A 22022-nucleotide genomic window follows, 5' to 3' on the forward strand; every position below is an offset into this window, starting at 1 on the left:
CTTTTCTGCCGTCATCTTTCTATGTTCTATGTTTCTAATGCTTGTTGACAATTTCTCTCCCCTTTTTCTTTTCATTTCTAAATCTGCATCTTCACTCCTTTCTCCGCTGTTCCTTAAATCGGCTTCTTTTCTTTCCTCCTCTCCCTTTCCCACTTTACAAGTAATAATAGTGGTATATCACACCTATGTAATAAATAAAGACACATGGCTCCCACACCACCAGCAAAGAACCTCTATCAGGTGCTGCTATTTACATTATGTTTATTGAATCTGCTAATCATCATTATAAAAATAAACATCTTTTACAAACATTGCAAGTTAGAAGCTGAATGTACCGTAAATGTTTAAAAAAAAGCACTCTGAGGTTTGGCGCATTGTATACACTCAGTTTGTTAGATTTAACTGTTGCTGAATGGTGCTAAATATGACAGAATGTACAGAAAAACTAAAATCTTGGACTTTTTACCAGTCCTTAGTGATCAACAGTGACAGTACTAAGCAGTTAATTAAATGCTAACTGAAAAGCTCAATGGAAAAAAAGAAAACATTTGGCAAGTGCAAGCCATTTGGACTCCTCATGGGCCATATTCTTGACAGGCCATGCTCTCTGGTCAGGAACATGCAGTCAATAATTTTTTTACGCAATTGCTGTTGCAGATGGGGGAGCTGCTCCCCATTCTGCCAAAAACAAATGTTTCTACGACAGATACCGGCTTCTAAAGAACGTTTAACTCCCCATTGTCCAACCTCAATGCCTTGTGGCCTACTGGGACCTCTGACCAGATGTTTCCACTTCTCTGATAAACAGGGAAATCCAGAATAAGATGCCAGCTGCGATACTGCCTGAGTCTGGCTTGCCCCCATCTATACTGGTGCAGAAATATTCCGTTAGGTTACTCCCGAGTCTCCTCCTTTTCAGTCTGATTCCATCAGCATCCATCCTGGGCCACCCTATGTACAGTTTACACCTCCAAGGTGTCGGGAGGGGACGGTTGCATCTCAGGTTTAAGAAGGCCACTGGTACAATGTCTCTGCTGCTAAGTGCAATCAGTCCTGTATAATTATTGCCATCTAATCACACATGACGTTTTAACAAGTACTTTTACAATGAAAGTGTGTCCTTTAAAATGCATTGCAGAAAACACAGACATTCCTGGGGACATAAAATGGTTTTGTGGCACATTTGCAGATGGTGGGGTATATCACAAGCTCCCGGCAAGAAGTAGACTCTTCTCATGTCTTGTCTCAGAGTCTGGCCAGGAAGTGTGTGGGTCGGGTTCCTGCAGCTGGACCTGTACGTGGATACAAATGTTCTGCAGTACAACAGAGGAAGAGAGAGTGAGATGACATTGGTACGGAAGCCCTTCCTCTAAAACAGGCTTGTCCAACCTATGGGCCTGGGCCCAGAACCTAGTCCCGCATGTGCTTTTTTCTGGCCCTCAGAAGCCTGCTTCCCTGCCATGACTCGGAACTCTAAGTTTGAGCCGAGCAGTGCCAGAAGTTTGGACTGGTCTTGCTGTTGAAACTACGAGACCAACCTGAATTCTGTCACTATTCAGCTCAGACATGCAGAGAGCCGAGTCACGGTGGGGAAGCAGGAAGACCACTGTTTGTTCTGCAACTGAGTGAAAATAAATTTCCTCCTTTTGGTTTTAAAAGTATTTTCCTGTAACTTCATAAAGTGTCCCCTAGTCTTTTTAAGTTTTGATGGAGTGAAAAATCGATCCACTTGTACCTGTTCTACTCCACTCAGGATTTTGTAGCCTTCAATCCTATCTCCCTTCAACCGTCTCTTTTCCAAGCTGAAGAGCCCTAACCGTTTAGTCTTTCCTAATACGAGAGGAATTCCATCCCCTTTACCATCTTGGTCGCTCTTTGTTGAACCTTTTCTAGCGCCACTATATCTTTCTTGAGATAAGGAGACCAAAATTGAATGCAATACTCCAAATGAGGTCACACCACGGAGTGATACAGGGGCATTATAATATTCTTAGTCTTGTTAACCATCCCTTCTCCACTGGATATTGCACAAGGGTGCCCTTGTCTACTGTAGTAGTTTCCAAACCTGTCCTGGGGGCACCCCAGCTAGTCAGGTTTTCAGGATATCTGCAATGATTATTCACGAGTTAGATTTGCATACAATGGAGGTGGCGCATGCAGATTTAACTCATGAACATTAATTGTAAATATCCTGACTGACTGGCTGGGCCTCCCCGGGAACAGGTTTGGGAACCACTGTTCTCACTCCCGTCTCACCTTACCGTGTTAATGGTACATTTTGCCCTCAGTAATATTTCAGAACACTCCCCACGGAGCAAAAAAAACATAACAGTGCGGGAAACACAAAAAGGACAAAACGGCTTTAAAAACACACAAAAAAAGAGCGTGACCAAAATGACGCCTGCTGTCACGAAACACCAAAAGCGGAGCTGGGTTTTAACCAGGGATCTCAGCCTTACCTGAAAATCTCGAATGTAAGTGAAGAAAAAAGTGACGAAGGAAAAAGCCAGGGACCACTCGGACACGGTGCAGATGATGTGTGCTGTGAAGCCCTGGAACAAAGATACACAACAGCCACTTGTGAGCATTCAAATTCTAAATTTAATAAGTCATATTTTTTTGAAATATCAGAATGTAAGTTGGCCTTTTTAATTGGAGGACAAAGAGGGGAGAGTAAGCAGTAGGAAAAAAAATGTTATTCTTCTCATGTTGCCAACCATGCTTAACTTAGGGTTCTTAACTGGAAAACAATAATTAACTAATGTACGATTCCCATTTCCTTAGAATCTAGGTGTCTCATTACCCTTTCTGGCTGCTCTGTTTTATGATTCTTCTGCTCATGGTTTTGCAGTTGTTAATAAAGATAATTTACCCTTTCCATAACGTCATCATGTAGGGCCTGATTCTGGAAGCAGCACCTGCCGTGGCAGGAACCTGCAAAACGGGCGCCTGCTGCATATCAATCACCGATAAATCACTTAAGGTTGTATGAGTAAGAGACATCATGGGCATTGTCTTTCTTATCAGGCTGCCTCTCATGACAAAGACTTCCATCCATCATTGATCAGATCTGTATCTTATAAACACTACAGAAAACCTTTGAAGACTTTTCTTTTCTCCAAATTTCTGACTAGCTAAATTTCTTTGCATTTTATTAACACTGTATTTTCCCATCGCCTAATCTTTTGTTAACCGCATTGAACTAACGGTTATGCGGTCTAGAAATCTGCTATTATTATGTTATGTAAATCGGTTGAGACTGAGGGGCGCTAAACGCCAGCGCATCCATTATATCCTATGGATGCGTTAGTGTTTAGCGCGTGCTACAACGGCTAGCACGCTTTAGTAAAAGGACCCCTAAATCACTTGAAATGTCTGATATATAGTATAGATCTCAATTTTAGAACATAAGAACTTCCATCTCTGGATCAGACCTTCGGTCCATCAAGTCCGGCGATCTGCACACGTGGAGGCCCAGCCAGGTGTACATCTGGCGTAATTTTAGTCAGCCATATCCCTCTATGCCTCTCGTAAGGAGATGTGCATCTAGTTTGCTTTTAAATCCTAGAACGGTGGATTCCGCAATAACCTCCTCTGGAAGAGCATTCCAGGTGTCCACTACTCGAACTTCCTGATATTTGTCCTGGACTTATCCCCCCTTAGCTTCAGTCCATGTCCTCTTGTCCGTGTCACATTGGACATTGTAAATAATTTTTTTTTCCTGCTCTATTTTGTCGATTCCTTTCAGTATTTTGAAAGTCTCGATCATATCCCCTCGCAGTCTCCTCTTCTCAAGTCCCAATCTCTTAAGTTGTTCCTCGTAATCCAAGTTCTCCATACCTTTTATTAGCTTCGTTGCTCGTCTCTGCACCCTCTCCAGCAGTTTTATATCCTTCTTTAGATTGTAAGACCAATGTTGGACACAGTATTCCAAGTGTGGTCTGACCATTGCCCTATAAAGCGGCATTATAACTTTCTCCGATCTACTCGTGATTCCTTTCTTTATCATGCCTAACATTCTATTTGCTTTCTTTGCCGCTTTATCGAAAAAGGTCTTATAAAGTTCAGTATCGCCACTCGTCTCAATCAGACTTGGTCGGTTTCTTATATTCCAAGAGCCATCAGAAGCGACACTCTAAAGTACTCAAGGTATTACAAGAGTTTTCGCCGCTACGCTTCTTCATCGGCTCATATATATACTTTTCACAAAAACCTTCATATATTTCTTATCTAAACAAGTTATATTCATTTATGATTAATAATTTAAATTGAAAACTTATCTGAAAAGCTCTGACATATAGCCTAACGTTTACCCGTAGGTTCTAGATTGCACTCCTGCTGACATGTACGTTTCGTATGCAAATAACGGCTTCAGGGCGCGGTATTCTACAATCACCAGCAGTTGCTGCATCCAGAATCGCGTCTTTTTTTTTAACATAGGTGCCTTAAATTTAGGCCAGCATTTTAAAGGCCTACATTTAAGACACCAGTCTTGCGCCTAAGGAGGTGCGCACAGGGATGCCTACGGACACCTAAGGCCACTTCCAGTGCAAACCAAGCCCACGCCAGCTTTAGGCATCCATAGGTATCCCTATGCGCTTCCGTGGATGCAAGACTGGCTACTAAGAACGGCACCTGTATTTTTTTTTAAAAATGTGGTTCGTTAGTTGGCGGTAGGACGCCTGCAGCCTAATGTTGGGACGCTGTTTGGAGAATTTAGCCCGTAACGTCTTCTCAAAGACGGAGAAACAAAATTAAAGACGTTTAAGGAGACATAATACGAATTTGTAAGAAATGAAAAAAACTAGGCCCAAGAACAGGCATCGTGCAATTACTTCTTATCAACAGAGAAAACAAAGATCTCACAGTACAGGAATGTAGGCCAAAGGAGCAAAGGACACAATTTATGGCAGTAACAGGTTGTAGAAGATAAGAAAGCCTATGAAAGAAAATACCGAATAGAAATAAAATGCTTGTGAATTTTGGAGGAAATATGGGCCTCTCACACACTGTTTATTATGGTGCCTGATCTATAGAAAGTCCTATACATACAAAGTCCCTGTTGTTTTCTCAATCCAATTATGTCACACTTAGTCTTTGTTAGTATTTCTCCAACACCGGAAACAATTCCACTCAATCTTATGTAGAAAATGACGGCAGAAAAGGGCCACGGCCCATCTTAGTCTGCCCACTCTAATGACCCACCCCCTAACTTCCTCCATGAAGAGATCCCACATACCTATCCCATTTTTTCTTATGTATTGTATTATCTTCTTAATTGTATGGACTTCCTGACTGCAACAGGGCACTACGCCACCAGTTACTTAGCTCTTCGTCAGTCCAGCCTTTATTAAAGTGTTTCTTTTAAGAGTGTCATTTTTTATAGTGTTTCTTAAAAATTTATTTTAACATAATGTCTACCAGAAGAACGTCACACCATTTACATGTACTGAGTGTAATAAAAGCTTCGCTCACCATTCAGGTCTAAAAAAACACCTGCGAATCCACACAGGAGACAAACCATTTACATGTACTGAATGTAATAAAAGCTTCGCTCAACATTCAAGTCTAATGTTACACAATTACACAATGACCCACACAGGGTACAAACCGTTTACATGTACTGAGTGTAATAAAAGCTTCACTCGGCTTTTAACTCTAAAAAAAAACACCAGAGGATCCATAGAAGAGACTAATCAAATACCTGTACTGAGTGTAATAGAAGCTTGAATCAGCATTCAGTTTAAAAATTCATCCAAATATTCACACGGAATAAGAGAGTGTATGTGAATCAGCAGGTTCTTCCTTCACTCTCAAATAGCTTTGGTATTGTAGACTGGCTCCTCCTGTCTGTGCTGCCTTAAATCCCTAAACTGCCATCTAGAACAGGGTAAAGATCTAGAACAATTACTTACGCCTAAAAACATATCTGTTCCTGAAATATCTAGGCAGCTAACCCGTACTACTCTTTCTCCTCAATAACTGATCCCTTGAACTGTTAATCTCTAGCTTCCACCCTGTTAAGTTCAATCAATTTGTACCATCTTTTAATCTTTGTAAACCGCATAGAACTTCAGTAAGTTCAAAGAACAGAAGTGACTGTATGTTATAGCATTCTCGATACAGTTAGCCAGTGGCACTTCTTCAAATAACAATTTTAATAAGGGCTATATCTATAATCAATCCTAGAATACTCGATATAATCACGCCTTCGTAATGCACCTCACTAATAATATTTGTAATATATAGCAGTCTTCCCGATCCTCAGCGGGGCCACCACACGCTCAATTAATTTTCATAGTGTATGGCTTTATGCGCCAACTCGTCATCGGATCGATTGTTTCTTATTTTTATGTTTTTATATTTATAACTTATGTTAATTTAAATAAATATGGACTAAAAGTACTTAGCTGTATAGTCTTGTTTTGTGCAGGGCTAGAATCACCAACGTTTCACCCATAAACTTTAGTGGGGTTTTTTTCAAGGCTATCACTCCCTATCATGCTTTAAGCCATTCCAAACAGACCAGACCAGACGTGGATGTCATGGATGCTGGCTGGGTTGGGAACAGGACAATCAAGCCACTGTGACATCACTGGTGAGGTTGGCTCTTATTGGTGGAATGAGGCATTATGACATCACAATCTCGGCTCTGCTTCCCAAAGACAAACAGGATATCATGGATAAAATTAAGGGGAACGGTTAATCAGCTGGCTGGGTTGGAGGGCAGAGACTTGAGCGGCAGCTTCCGCAGTCCACATAATACTGGCTGTGCTCAGAATGCGTTAACATGCCTCATGCTGCAGATAGCGCATCTGTGGCTATCATAAGCCCCAGTCTGTGTAACTCTTTCACTTCAAATGACACCTCACTGCCCCCCCCCAATTTCCAGCATTATTTAAGGCTGCCTTATTTATTTCTTAACTGTCTTCTCTTTCTTTTTTTTTTTTTTTACTAACTAAAAGCTGCCAAATAATTCTATCTCTGGTCTCTTCCCAAGGGAAGGTGAGAACGGAAGACGCTGTAGGCAATATCTCCTTATCAGATGTAGGGGTGAGAGAGGGACCCAGCAAAACCGAGCTTTATAAAACAGCCCCTGGTAAATCCAGCCCTCTTGCTTTTACTGTACCAATGCTTGAAGAAAAAGATCCTTGGATCAGTTCCAGACTCAACACCATCTGCTAGAGCAGTGTATTGGAAACTGTGTGCCGTGGCCCATTAGTGTACCCATGGCAGATTTCAGGTGTGCCCCAAGACACTGGCAAGGAGGAGAGGCGCCAGCACCAGCTGACTGCTTAAAGGACATGCCTCTCGCGGCGAGAGGCATGTCCTGTAAGCAGTCAACCGGCACCAACAACTCTCCTCCTCGCCGGCGTCTCTCCTTCGCTCCCCTCCTCCATGATCTCCCCACTGGCAAATTGACAGGTTCAGGGTTGCGGTCAGAGGGTCTCCACGCATGCGCAGACATCCGCACTCTTCTGGATGCCTTCTGGCCGGGGCACCGTGTTTAGCGAGTCATGGCGCCAAAACGTTTGTGGGTCTGAGAGATACCGGCTGGCGGTGGCTGCACAGGACCCTATCACACAGGGTGACATCATCCAACCACTGGTTCTCAGTCTCCATTTGTTGGTGGGAGAACATAAGCCCACGTGTCTAGAATGGGCTGGAGGGATGAAGAGGAACGAAAGCAAATCTAATCTAATACTTGGCTTTATATACCGAGTCTTCATTCTAAGAAAGCTCGACCTGTTTTACAGTGGTTAACTTAAAAATATAAACCATAAAAGAAAAATTTCGAAGAGAATTAATTTCCGAAATGTTTAGTGAATAAAGTAGTTTTCAAAAGCTTACAAAAAAAATAGAAGAGAACCAGAGCTTCTTATAAGGAACGGAAGATCGTTCCAAAGTTGAGAAAACTTAAAAATCAAAGACTGGCCCAAAATTTTAACTCCTCTAATCCCTTTTCTGGAAGGAAGAGATAATTTATATTGTTGGTTGCCCCTCGCAAAAGAGAATCTGTAAAGACTCCAGGAGAAAGGAACTAGAAGAGTGAAGAGACCATAAAGAATTTTAAAAAATAACACAGGCACATTTAAACTGAACTCTAAAACAAACAGGAAGCCAACGAAGACTCTGAAGCAACGGTGACACGTGATCGAACTTGTATAGGCAATCTTTTTGCATTTTTTTTTGGGACATCAGTCCAAGCATCCAACCATAGTCTGATATCCCAAGATTATAAAAATTATGTGCAATGGGGGAGGAAGGGGGGTCATCACAGACTAATACCACCCGTCCTTTGATGATGCGCTATGAATCCTTCTCTCGTTAATTGCCAGAGGTTGGGATTATTAAGAGAAGTCGTACTTTTTCCTGTGGATCCCAGTGAAGCTTCTTTAGGACCTCGACCCCATGGATCTCGCTGTGCAAAACCACTGTGGAAAAGAACACTGGAGAAAACTGTCAAGGAAACATTCAAAGCACTGAACAAGTTGCTTTCACTGTTCATGCGCCATTAAATTATACCCAGAATTTCTGCTCACTTTAATCGTACTGTTGGAGAGATTTTTTAAAAATATTTGTTGTATTGTTTTTAAAAACTGTGTATATATCTTGTGAACCGCTTAGGTTTAAGCGGGGTATAAGTTTTTAAATAAATAAATACCCCCCCCCCCTTTCTACAAAACCATAGCGCAGTTTTTAGTGCCTGCCAAGGCGGTAGCAGCCCAGACGCTCATTGAATTCCTAAGAGCATCAGAGCTGTTATCGCCTTAGCTGGCCCTGGTTTTGTAAAAGGGGGGGGGAAGGGGGGTTAAATCAAATAAATGTTTATTTTCCAGCTAATCTGGAGTTCTTCAAGGTTGGTAAAAGTCAGTCAAGCTGATATACAAAACCATTTAACTGAACAGAAACGGTTCCTGGATGGTTAAATAGCGTTTCTATTTATTTATTTAAAGCATTTGTAGGCTGCATCACCCACAGATCTGCGCAGATAACAATACAATAATCTTAAATTAAACATAAGACATCAGGGACTCCTTTTACAAAGGCGCGCTAGCGTTTTTAGCCGATAAAAGCTATAAAAGGAGCCCCAAATCACTTAACAATAACATAAAACAAAAATTCAAAAAAAATCATCAAATATAATACTCACTAGCCACAAAATCATACAATCAAAACAGCAAGTGTTACAATAAAAATAAACTTCAAAGAATAACTCATTTAAAAGCTGAATAAAAATAAAAACGCCTTAAGGTGCTTTCTAAAGTGTAGAATGCCAGGAATATATCAAAAAGTAAGGCATTGTGAGGTAACAAATGTATTCAATGGGCTCCACACTTTATTAAATGAACTACAATAAGGGTCATGTATCTCTCCTTGTCTTAGATTTCCTTACACATCCAGGGTGGGTGGGGGGAGGGAGGGAAATGTATTTTGAGGATTTAAATTACTTAATTACAATATTGTAATCACATCATATGTCTTATTGTATTAATAACTGGGAGAAGGATGGGAGAAAGTGATTGTTTTATGTATTACTTGTGTAGTTAATAGTGCATTTTATGCAGTATTTTATGTTCAATTAATTGTATTGCACTGTCGAAGTTTGAAAATCAATAAAGATTTTTTTATTTTTTTTTAAAAAAAGGTAAGGCATTCCAGAAGCTAGCACCACCAACTTGGAACACGGCATCTCAAAAAACATCCAATCTAATGTGCTTAAAAGATGGAACATCAACCAAATGTTGTATCTGATGAACCCAGTCCTCTCCCACTGAACATTCCTGGTTAGAGGTTAACCGCTAACTGGCTATATCACGCAACGTATCCAGCACCTAACTGAATAAGTTTAGCAGTCAAATAAAACCACACAAACAGCTGTCCTCTCTTTAACCGCTAAAAAATTAACCGGTTCACTTTTTAGTGGTTAAAAATTCCCCCCCAGATATTCAAAGTCAGTCACTGGAGATGGCACAACATTGGATATGCAGGTCTACTACTACTACTAATTTCAATAGCGCTGCCAGAAGTACGCAGTGCTGTACATTAAAACAGTCAAGAGACAGTGCCTGCTCAGTAGAGCTTACAATCTAATCAGACAAGCAGGGGATCAGGGAGTTTCTCAAGAATGGGTACTTTACATGCAAGTGGGGGTTAGGAGTTAAAAGCAACCTTGAAAAAGGTTTAATGCTGGCGGTGGTCGGCAAAAGCACTGCCTGCTAAATATTAGAAACATAGAAATAGACGGCAGATAAGGGCCACGGCCCATCCAGTCTGCCCACCCTAATGACCCTCCCCTACCTTTACCCTGTGAATAGATCCCACGTGTCAATCCCATTTGGCCTTAAAATCAGGCACGCTGCTGGCCTCAATCAACCTGAGGCCTAGTATTTTCAGCTTGTGGCAACTTTCACTGGGTGAATTTACGGTTAACCGAAAAAGCCATATTCTCAGGCTTTCCTCACCCTCCAGTCCACCCCCAGCACTCATATTCTCTCCTAGCTGTTTCTAACACGGGGAGTCGCACTGAATGGCCCGCACTGCTCCTGACACTCACTGAGTTCCTATGAGCGTCGGGAGCAGCGCGAGCCATTCAGCGCGGCTCCCCGCGCTAGAAACTGCTATCGCAGTTTCGTAAAAGAGGGGGGTTAGTTTCTTAATTTATATCCCGCCTCTCCCAAGGCGGGTCACAATAAAGTACCAGCAATCAAAAATCACATACATTACAAAAATATCAAACATCATAAAGCATTCCAATAATATAAAAACTGCATAAAAATCACAAAGAGGCTACCAGCGCCTCCCCTCAACACAGATCAGTTTAGGCCCCATATTTCATCCTACAGAAAAGATGTTTTTTCAACATTCTCTTAAAACTACACAAATTTGTTTGCCGTTGTATGTACTCTTGGGAGCTTATTCCAATCCTGTGGGCCCACACACGAAAACATACTAGTTCTAGACACAGCCAAATCGCAATTGTTTCACTGCTGGAATGCGTAAGTCAGCGTGAGTCGCTGAACGCAACGCGTGCTGCGGCTCATATGGCAGAATGCTATCCATCAAATGCCTCGGCACCTGAATGTGAACACAAGGATACACCGTGACTAATAATTTGTAGAGAATTCAATATTCTAATTTCAACCAATACGACGCTACGTAGCATTCCGTCACATGATCACGCTTACTTAGTCGAAAAAGAGTTCGAACAATCTTGCTTAGCATTCACATCTCACTTCACATCCCGGCAGTCAGCTGCTCCCTTTCCTTACCTGCTGGTCAGTGCTGCTCTGGTGAGTACAAGAACGCAATTCACTGCAGGCCGCTTTGGTTTTTAAAAAAAATAACTTTATTAATTTTAGTGCAAGTTGCCCAGTTTAATACTACTACTTAGCTGGGGGGGGGGGGCTGAATTTGATACGATGCTTTGCTCTAAGTGGTGCATATTTCACAGGAAGGATACTGCTCGCTGCACTGAACCAGCACCAGAGTAGAACCACGAGTCTGATCCAGAAGATCTGCTTGCCGTGAATGTGCGGCTGCATCTTGTAAGAAAGGATGGTCTGAATGCTGATGTATAACGCTCCGAACCCGAAGCTTAGAATTCCTCCCAGCACGTGAACATAAATAAAAACAGTTTTCTGCAGATAACAGAGGTAAGAGGAAACATACGCAGGAAAAACAAAAAACAAGACGATGATTCTAAAGTTAAAAGCATGTGAAAACTTGTCCAGTGTCATCACACTCAACCCAATGCAATTCACATTGCAAGATCACAAAAACAAAGCCACTCCTACACCTGGAACCTTAAACAATGAATCTTGTTAGATAATACAGTCCCCAATATTCTGGCTTCCTTCCTGTCCAATGGTTTTACCCGTCAACATCCCATGCACTTCAGCTTTACCTTTCTTATTCAAACTGTCTTATCTTCTTCCCTTTGCTGCCTCCCTTCTTCTCCAGTGCTGTAGACAAACTCCTCCAGCCCCTCTCTATTTAGACAAAGGGCTAAATTCTAGAAAAATGGCTGGATTCTAGAAAAATGGCGCAGGCTGCATGTCAATCACACTTGGGCACGTGCTTGAAATATAGATGAGCTTTCTAGAAGCCTACGTGTCGGGTGCCTGACACGTAGGAGAGCATTTTAGAGGCCTACGTGTCGGGCACCTGGCACGTAGGCGAGCATTTTAGAGGCCTACGTGTCGGGTGCCTGAAACATAGGCAAGCATTTCAGAAGCCTACGGATCGGGCACCTGACTCGTAGGCGAGCATTTTAGAGGCCTACGGGTCGGGCGCCTGACCCGTTGGCAAGCATTTTAGAGGTCTACGGGTCAGGCGCCCGACTCATAGGCGAGCATTTTAGAGGCCTATGGGTCGGGCGCCCGACACATAGGTGAGCATTTTAGAGGCCTACGGGTCGGGCGCCTGACACGTTGGCGAGCATTTTAGAGGCCTACGAGTTGGGCACCTGACACGTAGGCATTTTAGAGGCTTATGGGTCGGGCGCCTGACATGTAGGCGAGCATTTTAGAGGCATACAGGTCAGGCGCCTGACCCGTAGGCGAACATTTTAGAGGCCTATGTGTTGGGTGCCTAAGTTTTTGGAGAATCATACTTAGCGGCGCCAAGTCACACTACACACATAGAAACGCCCACTTAGATGTTAGGCACTGCTAAGCGCCATGCAATTGGTGCCTATTGCCCAATTAAAAATTTTTTCCCCCAATTTCTGAGGCTATTAAGGGTATTTTGCCAATTAAGTTAGGCACCCTTTATAGAATCAGCCCCAAACTGTCTTACCCCTTGCTCGCTCTTCTCTAGCTCTCCTCCCTCCTAGCCAAGTAGTGTAGACACTTTTCTCCTTTTCCTCTCTCTCTCTACCTCTTCCTGGCATTTCTCTCCGTCTTTCTGTCTTAGCTTCTAACTCTCCCATTTTTTTTCTGGCATGCATATGCTTTGCAAATGCAAACCAAATTGTTTTAATAATAATAATAACAGTTTATATACCGCAAGGCCGTAAAGTTCTATGCGGCTTACAATAGTTAAAAATACAACAATTGAATAAGGCTAAAAAGTTAAAAGACAATAACTAAAAAACCCTAAAAAATCTAATTATTACATAATAAATTTTACAGATCAGTTACCTAAGTACTTCAAAAACAGTTATGTTTTTAGATGTCGTCTCCTAAATTCCCCATAAATATCAGTTTTCTAGTTATTCTCCCCTCTGACGTCTCCATTTTATTTCTAACTCTCTAGGCCTTGCAAAGTACTTCCTGGAACATCTGTCTGAGAAATGCCTCATGCCACTGGGCTAGGCAAGGTGGAATCAAGATGCCCCTCGGGGAGTGAGGACGGGAGAGTATGCAGAAACTACTGAAATCAAAACCTCACGATTCGAGTTTATGAAAGGAAGGAGAAAGACGCTGGGAGAGGTGAAGAAAATTGGGAAAACAGGATTAATTGACGTTAAGATTTTATTGTCGCTTAAATGTACACTTCTCCCTCCGTATTCGCAGTTTCAGCAATTGCGGTTTCTAACTTGCTGGCTCCTCCCCCCAAATTACACCAGCTTGCATAGAGAAATCGCTGATTCCAAGCGTTTACAGAGAAAATCGCCGATTCCCGGCACTTTCTTCACCGTGCTTTGCCTCTCCTTCAGGAACAGGCCAGGTCTCCCACCATGTTATTCGCGGTTTCACCATATTCATGATGGTTTTTAATAGAAAACAGCAAATAACACATGAAAAAGTGGTTCACGGTTTTTTTGTATTCGCGGGTCTGTTAATCCCCTATCACAGCGAATACGGAGGGAGAAGTGTAGATTTAATAGAGAATAAACATCAGAATTTCAAATTAGTGTTTTCAAAAGTTACTTCAAATCTTTGTTAGGCAGCCTAGGCCCATGCCTAGAGCTATGCATCCACAGAGCAACCTCTCTCTCCTGCTCCGCTACACATCTAAGTTTGGGGAAACCCCCTTAGATTACAAGCACTTTCCAGAAGGGACACTGAAGAAAAGGTGAATTATTTATATTTACACTTTATTAAATTAAAAAGAAAGATATAAGTATTGCATATAAGATATATAAGTACCACAAACCTGAAAATTGGCTACAATACACAGGCCAAAACAGCTTATCATCCCCAGAGCAAGGCCAGTCTTGTTCCACCTTCTGATGGTGACTTCCAGAGGGATTAGTGCTTCAACTTGTTTATAGCGAACAAACATGGTGACAACACCTGGAACAGAACAGATCATGGGAAGTAATATTCCTGTCTGTGGAAGGTGAGACAATCCGAAGACCAAAGGCTGGAGCCAGCAGGTGTCCTTTGGCACTTGCTGTTTTGCTTTTCAAAGGAAAACTGCTATTAGACAGGGCTGTAAATTATGAAAGTGTGGAAGGAAAGAGCTGAATGATGATACAGCCTTTTATAAATTATTTTCCATTTTTCTGGCATTTCAGGGAACATCTTCATATCCAATCTAGTAAACATGGATGAAATATAGCCCAAAATAATACTTATTAGCCATTTTCTTTCTAAACACCCCTGCCGCCGCAGAAGCAGCCGACATCTCCCGCCTCCCCATCACCTCCATCCCAGCAGCAACTGACATTTCTTTCTGACCTCCCACCACCACTGCCGCAAACATTTCCCACCTCCTCCTGATAATCTGCTTTTCGTTACGAGTATTTGCTGCTGCTTCTCCCTAATCCCCAGTCTTTAGTCTCCGCCCGTTCCCATCGGTCGGATTTTCTACAGCTCTCCATTACAACTTTTCTACTCATCACCTTGAAGATGCCTGAATCATCAAAGAAATGCCTGGGATGCAGGAGAAGGATGAATGCACTGGATCCATGTGCCTATCCCACACCTTCTTGAATTCGGACACAGTCTCTTGTCTCCACCACCTCTTCCGGGAGACTCTTCCATACATCTACCACCCTTTCTGTAAAAAGTATTTCCTTAGAGTACTCCCAAGCCTCTTAACTTCATCCTATGCCCTCTCATTCCAGAGCTTCCTTTCTTATGAGACTCGACTCATGCGCTTTACGCCACATAGGTATTTAAACTGTCCCCCCCTCCTACAATAACACTTAGCCCCCCCTGCTCTTCCTCCTTCTCAATATCTTCCCTATTTCCCTATCTTCTACATCCTCTGTCAAGTTCGATTAAAAGCTGCAATTCTGTTAAATTGTTGTAAATCTGCTTGTCAATGCGGATCCTTATCTAATTGATGTAAACCGCCTAGAACTCGCTGGGTAGGGCGGTATATAAGAATAAAATTATTATTATTATAATTTTTTTTTTTTAATAAATATTTTTTATTCTTTTTTTAAATTCTTACATCAAGTGAAATACATGTAATACATTCAATTATGAAAAAACACTTGAAATTATTATTAAATGTTCTTACAATGTGAATTAAATAAACCCTTTATCAGAATTTTATATCATATTAATATTACAATAGTTTTCCCTCCCTACCCCTTCTATATATTCTATACATGTGTTATTATATCTGATCAGTAGAATAATTTGTCAATTTTATTATTATTATTATTATTAAACGCCTCTATCATATCTCCCCTCTCCCACCTTTCCTCCAAAGTATACCTATTGAGATCTTTAAGTCTGTCCCCATACACCTTATGATGAAGACCACGCACCATTTTAGTAGCCTTCCTCTGGAGATCTATCCAGTTAAAATGTCACTGATTATGCCCAGTTAATCCCAGACAAATGATTTAAATGACCAGGCGCTCTTTCTGGCCACTTCAATCATTTTGAATATCAATGCAACGGTTTTTTCACGCTAAGATCACCTAGAGCCTGATTTAGAAAGGATTTTCTCCTTCTCGTGAGCTTATAGAAAAACATCCAAACTAAACCTTAAGGGCCCAGATTTGAAGATGAGTAAAGTTGATCTAGGTGCCTTTTTAAAAAAAACAAAAAACAATTTATTCAAGAAACCAAGCAAAGAGCAATATAAACAGATACATCATTTCCATGTAAAAGAATCCAGCAAACCTAACAGATGCCACAGAGGTTAAACAATCAGAGTCCAGGTTTGGGTTCTTATAAACCAGACTCAGCCAAATAAAACGGTGACGCGTCAAAACCGCGTGAGACAATCGCGCGCAGACAAAGCCGGGCCGACAATCGAATGCAGGATATCAGCGCGCCGGATTTAAACTCAATTTGAAAGCGCTTTGAGGATGCTCCGAGGGGTGTGTGTGTGGGGGGAGGGGATTAACTTAGTAGTGTTGGCGCTGCTGTTGGAGGGGGGGCACTTTTTCCCTAAAAAATAGGGGAAAGGCCCGTTTCCTCAACCCCCCCAATGGCAGCGCCAACAATACTAAGTAAAGTGCGGTGGTTCCCCCCCCCCCATAACCCTCCCTTGGAGCGCTTTCAAATTGAGTTTAAATCCAGCGCGCTGATGTCCTGCGTGCGATTGTTTTGCGCGGTTTTAACTATGAACCAATAAAACTACCCACTGAAATGCCTACCCCCTCCACCCTTCCCCAACCCCCCCCTACCTGACCTCAAGTAACAGGCAATAAGTGTACCGCTGGCTTCCGCAGTCTGTTTGCTACTCGACTCTTGATAGGTGCCTAACTTAATTATTTAAAAAGCGTAATCAGCGCCGATAGAAAGCAATTAGCACCCAAAAACTGGCTTAAAATGAAAATGAATGGGGTGGTAGGTGCCCAGTCCAAGGTGCCTACCAGAAAGTAGGTGTGGTTAGGGGCAGATCAAAGGAGGATCGTGGGTGCGTTTTGCGTGTCGGTGCCTGGTTAGGACTCAGGTGCCAGTATTTAGGTCAAGACAACCCTGGCATAATTAGGGTGCGCCTAAGATTCAGACGCCTACCGGAGCCTAAGTCGCGAGACTATAAACGGCGCCTTACCTTAAAGGTTGACGTGCACTATGCGCCGCGTCCCTCGGCACCTACGTTTTAGACGCCATTTATAGACTGGGGTCCCAGCTGCCCATGTCAACTGCACGACTAAAGCAGATTAAAGCACCGTTTCTCAAGCCCTGAAAACTGATCCTTACCTAAGAAAGCGGAAATGGTTAACATAACCCCAAACAGGCATCTCTCCGGAGCTATTGATCCTGTGTCACTAGAAACAAACAAACAAAAAAACAACATAGTGAACGTGTGAGCATGGCTGCCTTGCTCCTGTCACTGCTAATCACACCACTTTATTCTGTGCACAGAAGAACTTCATCCCTCGCTGAACTTCGTCTCATGTGAAATCATCTTGCTGTCCCATGTTAATACACACCTCAGAAAAGGACAGTGCAAAGCTAAAGATCAGCTACAAAATTATATTTTTTGTGATGTTTTAAATTCCACTACGGAGCGTGCACAATGTTATAAGGAAAGGACCGTGTACACCAGTGGTCTCCAACTCAAACCCTTTGCAAGGCCACATTTTGGATTTGGAGGTACTTGGAGGGCCTCAGGAAAAATAGTTAATGTCTTATTAAAGAAATGACAATTTTGCACAAGGTAAAACTCTTTATACTTTATAAATCTTTCCTTTTGGCTAATTCTTAATAATAATATTGCAATTTATAGCTAAAGAGACATATGATCAAGAAACTGTTTTATTTTACTTTTGTGATTATGTTAAACATAACGAGGGCCTCAAAATAGTACCTGGCGGGCTGCGAGTTTGAGACCACTGGTGTACACCTTTTAAACTATCTTTAATAAAAATGCCATTGATAAAAACCAGTGATTACATCTTAGAATCACCTTTCATTATTATGTTGGCCCAGTTTCCTCTAGCTTCTCTAGCTTCACTTGCCGGAGATGGAGGAAGTTCAACCTTGGCATTTGTTATCTTTTCCACATTGTAACTCCAGCGGAAGGTGGCACCCCTGACCTGGGACCTTCTGCCCCTATCCCCAGAAACAGCACTGTTCCCACTCTGGGTAACCCCAGCCGGACCCCTGACCTGGAACCTTCTGCCCTCCTCCTCAGAAACTTAGCACTGTCCCCACTCAACTCAGCAATCAACCCCTGATCTCACAGCACTGCCACTGAGCCAGCCCGGGTTTGCTAGTCAGGGTTTTCTCACAGCTGATTTAGCAGGCTTCAAGTGTTCCCAGACATAAACAGCTTTAAAGACTTGGCCTACCTGATATATGGCACCAAGAGGTCCACGTCTTTCATGAGAACAGCAGTGACATAGGAGAAGATAAAAGTGGCTGCAGACCAGACCACCAGAGCGGAGGGGAAGAAACAGAGGCCCTGCTGAAACCACCACATGGCAAAATTCAGAGGTGCAGCGCCAGCCGCCCTCCAACTTTCCAAGCCTGAGCTGGGGCACAAGAGAGAAAGAGAGAGAAAAGCCAGAGACTCTTGATACAAAATCTCCTGGGATTTCTATCCGTGGCTTTATATTTCCAAAGTCCAAAACAAAAGCATTTACAGCACAAATTGTAACTGTACACAGCTAACATATCACTTAGGCAGATTCTCTTTTGTCTAGTCTGAGAGAGCCTGCAAAAGTATAACGAACTTTCGGTTTCAAGTCTGACACATGATCGAAAGCTGCGATTTGCAAAGGAAATGGCTTATTACACCATAACCCCTCAGCAGTGTCAGAATTGGCTTTCTGTGTACAGTTCCTCCCACACGGAAAGGTAAAAAGGGCTGTTGGCTACAAGTAGAGAATGACACGAGGAAAAAAATCTGTCCCCGTCACTGCCCTGTCACCGGACCATCGTCCCCTTCACTGCCCCGTCCCTGCCATCCCCTTCACCGCCCCATCCCCACAGCATCCACCCTTCTCTCGCCACCTCACTGTTCTTCAGCGGCCCGAGAATCTCCCTCCCTCCCCCTTACCTTCACAGCATAAAGAAACTTAAGGGAGGGAAGGCGCGCAGTCACCGATCGCACGCACTGCCCCTTCACTCCCTCAGGCCAAATCTATCTCCCTCCCCCTTACCTTCACTGCGCTTTAGAAAAGAAACTGATGCCGGTGAAGCCTGCCTGTGCCGCCCTGCAGTCGCGTGTGTGTGTGGGTGGAAGCTTCTCTGACAATTGTCATTTTATAAACACAAATAAAACAGAGCAAGGTTCAACAAAATCCATCTTCCCTCCCTTTCACAAATATCCCCTTCACTATTGTGAAACTGAACAAACCAAATTACTACAGAATCCTACAGAGAAAAATCAAGCTAACAGAATACTTTAGTCACACATGGCAAGAATAATGTTAGGGGAGAGCAACTAGGGCAACTACCCCCTGGCCAGAGAGAGAGCCCTAAGCCAGCTGGAAGCTAAAGAAGCACTGTGATCCCCAGTTATGTCTAATACCAGCTCAAGCATGACAAATATTTCAAATCTGAAATATTCTAATCACAAAATATAAAATAAATTTATTTTTTTTCTTTTTGTTGTCTGGTAATTTTATTCTTCAAATCACATTGGTCTCAGGCTTTGTTTTTAGGTTCCTTCTGTCTTCATCGTGGCATGGCTGGCTCCTGAAGATAAAATAGGCGCAAGAGGAGCTGGGGAGAAGATGCCGAGTCTGACACGGGCGCAATTTTTTTTACCACAGGAGTAAGACTTTTCACCGCTCCCATGGGGCGGTAAAAGGTCTTGTCCCCATTCCTGCGGTAAACCAGTTGCAAATGTCTCCATTCCTGTGAATTTACTGCGGTGATCCGCGGTTTACCGCAGTAAACGGTCCCCGTGTCATTCTCTAACTACAAGCTTCCAAGGTTTACCCCCCCCCCCCCCGGTATCTTTTATTTGCTGTATTCATGAACAGAGTTCAGATTCTTTTTTAATAATTCTTTATTTAGAACATTCCCAGATGCATTTCAGCACGCTTCTTCTAGACCAGGGTCTCGCAAACTTTTTGAAGCCACGGCTGGAGGGCCTCCAGACATGCGCATGTGTCACATCATCACGGCGATATCCGCACATGCACAGAGGCCCTCCAGAGGGGGCCCTAAGTTTGTTAACCCTGGGAAGAGAGGTGCAGAGAGGAGAGGCGTTGGCAAGGAGAAATGTCGGTTGACTGCCTATAGGATGTGCCACTCGCTGCGAGAGGCACGTCCTGTAGTCAGCCAGCGCCAGTACCTCTCCTCCTCGCTGGCATCTCGCGGCACTCCCTGAATCTTGCTGCTGCACACTAGTTTGCAATTCACTGTGCTAGACATTAAATACATACATTGCACCCCCCCCCCCAGGTAGCTGTAATCAAGTTTCTAAAGATACCACTGTGGAACTGGAAAAATTCCACCTTAGAAATATACCTATTAATGTATCTCTAGTATTAAGATAATGATCTTACTATTAGTTCTAGAACAGGGCTGCCCAAGTCCAGTCCTCGAGATCTACTAGCAGGCCAGGTTTTCAGGATAACCACAATGAACATGCATGAGAGAGATTTGCATACCAAGAAGGCAGTGCAGGCAAATCTCTCTCATGCATATTCATTGTGGCTATCCAGAAAACCTGGCCTGCCAGTAGATCTCGAGGACCGGACTTGGGCAGCCCTGTTCTAGAAGAATCCTAATTGCATGCACTACGTGTGACCCCTTTGCTGAATCTGCAACTCACTGCCCTTCTGGAAAGGAAAAACATAAGAAGTCACTTGTATCTTGAGTAGTGATTAGTTTATAACCCTAATAATAGGCTTCCAGATGGTCAAAGGGGTGGAGAGTATTATGAAAAAGTAAACTAACCTATAATAATGAATCTATTTTTATGTGATCTCTTTGTGTTTAAGATGCCAAATTCCCTATATAAGGGGCTTGTTTTTGTCCAGAATTTAGAACATACTATGGCAGCCTTGTATGTCCTCATATATCGATGTACAGTGGTACCTTGGAATCCGAACTTAGTTCCAGAACCCCGTTCGAGTTCCAAAACAATTTTTCCCATTGAAAATAATAGAAATTGGATTAATCCGTTCCTTGGTCCCACAAACTCAGACAGCAAGATCGGGACGCCCACCGGCATAGGCAACGGCAACTGCAAGTGGTACTGAGCCCAAAGCTTCCCTCCCAGGCGGAAACAGGAAGCTGCGTCAGAGGGGAAGCTTTGGGCTGAGCACCGCTTGCAGTTTGGATTCCGGGGCAAAAATTAAGGGGAAAAAAAAAAAGGTTTGGATTCCAAGTTGTTCGAGTTCTGGGGCGTTCGGATTCCAAGGTACCACTGTATTAATAAAGAACTGTTAAACTGAGCACAAGTCAGGAAGAGTTGACACAAGAAGTGGTGGCTTTTAAATCCGTTCTGGAATTTCTCAGGGCTGTAGATGGCATCAGGGCCTACTAATCTCACAAAATACAAGTTCAAGGTCAGATGTGCCCCCCCCAAAAAAAAACACCCCTTCATATGCCAACTGTCATAAAAGGCAGCAGCCTCTCCTTCTCCATTACTACCTGCAGTATCCAGGATACATTCTGGGTTTTCCTACAGAAGGGAAAGGCAGTATCACAAAGAAAATCTTGGGCAGCTCTGAAAGAAGAAGAATAAAACCGAAAGCAATGCGAAAGGCAAGTCAAGGACCCTTTCCCAGAACTCTCTTCTGGTACAATTGCTGGGAAGGAGATCTTAGGCCACTCCTTTTTATTTTATTTTTTATTTTTTTTGCAACTCTTTAATATAGTTCGGTTAATGGTACTTACCAAATAGCTACAGATCATCTAGTCCTGGGTTTTAACCATAATTGCATGCAAAAAAAAGTCAAAACCAATTAAATTGACTAGTAGTCCTTGATGACTTACAGGCATCTGGAAAGCCTAAACTAGTACAAGTCAATGCTAAGAAGCAACAGCTACTACAAATACCACAATGCACCAGGCTGGGGGAGGGGGGGGTCCTGCATAAAAAGCGCGGGCGCCTCCCTCGAGACTGACAACCTCTTCCCGCCGGGCTCGCGCGACCTCACTCCTTCAGCCCCACCCGGAGTCGCTTCTCGTGCCGTTTCTCCACCTCCTGCGTCACGCTGCAGCCACGCCCCCTTGCGCCGGCGCCGGTGGCGC

General features: G+C 43.0%; 1 protein-coding gene across 3 annotated transcripts; it reads right to left on the reverse strand.

Annotated features, from left to right (window-relative positions):
* Positions 1-244: 244 nt before the first annotated feature.
* DRAM2 (DNA damage regulated autophagy modulator 2) lies at positions 245-21952 on the reverse strand. 3 transcript variants are annotated; one of them, XM_033918767.1, is made up of 8 exons: positions 21666-21952; positions 18158-18340; positions 17064-17131; positions 14104-14243; positions 11465-11642; positions 8368-8450; positions 2460-2552; positions 245-1313 (listed from the first exon to the last, which is right to left on the reverse strand). In XM_033918767.1, exons 2-8 carry the CDS (start codon positions 18286-18288, stop codon positions 1203-1205), a joined length of 804 nt encoding a protein of 267 aa, XP_033774658.1. In that variant the 5' UTR covers positions 18289-18340; positions 21666-21952; the 3' UTR covers positions 245-1202. The 3 variants fall into 3 exon arrangements, with proteins under 3 accessions (XP_033774658.1, XP_033774657.1, XP_033774659.1); XM_033918766.1 differs by lacking the exon at positions 21666-21952 and adding an exon at positions 21420-21590; XM_033918768.1 differs by lacking the exons at positions 18158-18340; positions 21666-21952 and adding an exon at positions 21420-21590.
* Between the last annotated feature and the right edge of the window lie 70 nt (positions 21953-22022).

This window comes from Geotrypetes seraphini, chromosome 13, assembly GCF_902459505.1.
Source record: "Geotrypetes seraphini chromosome 13, aGeoSer1.1, whole genome shotgun sequence".
Lineage (NCBI taxonomy): Eukaryota > Metazoa > Chordata > Amphibia > Gymnophiona > Dermophiidae > Geotrypetes > Geotrypetes seraphini.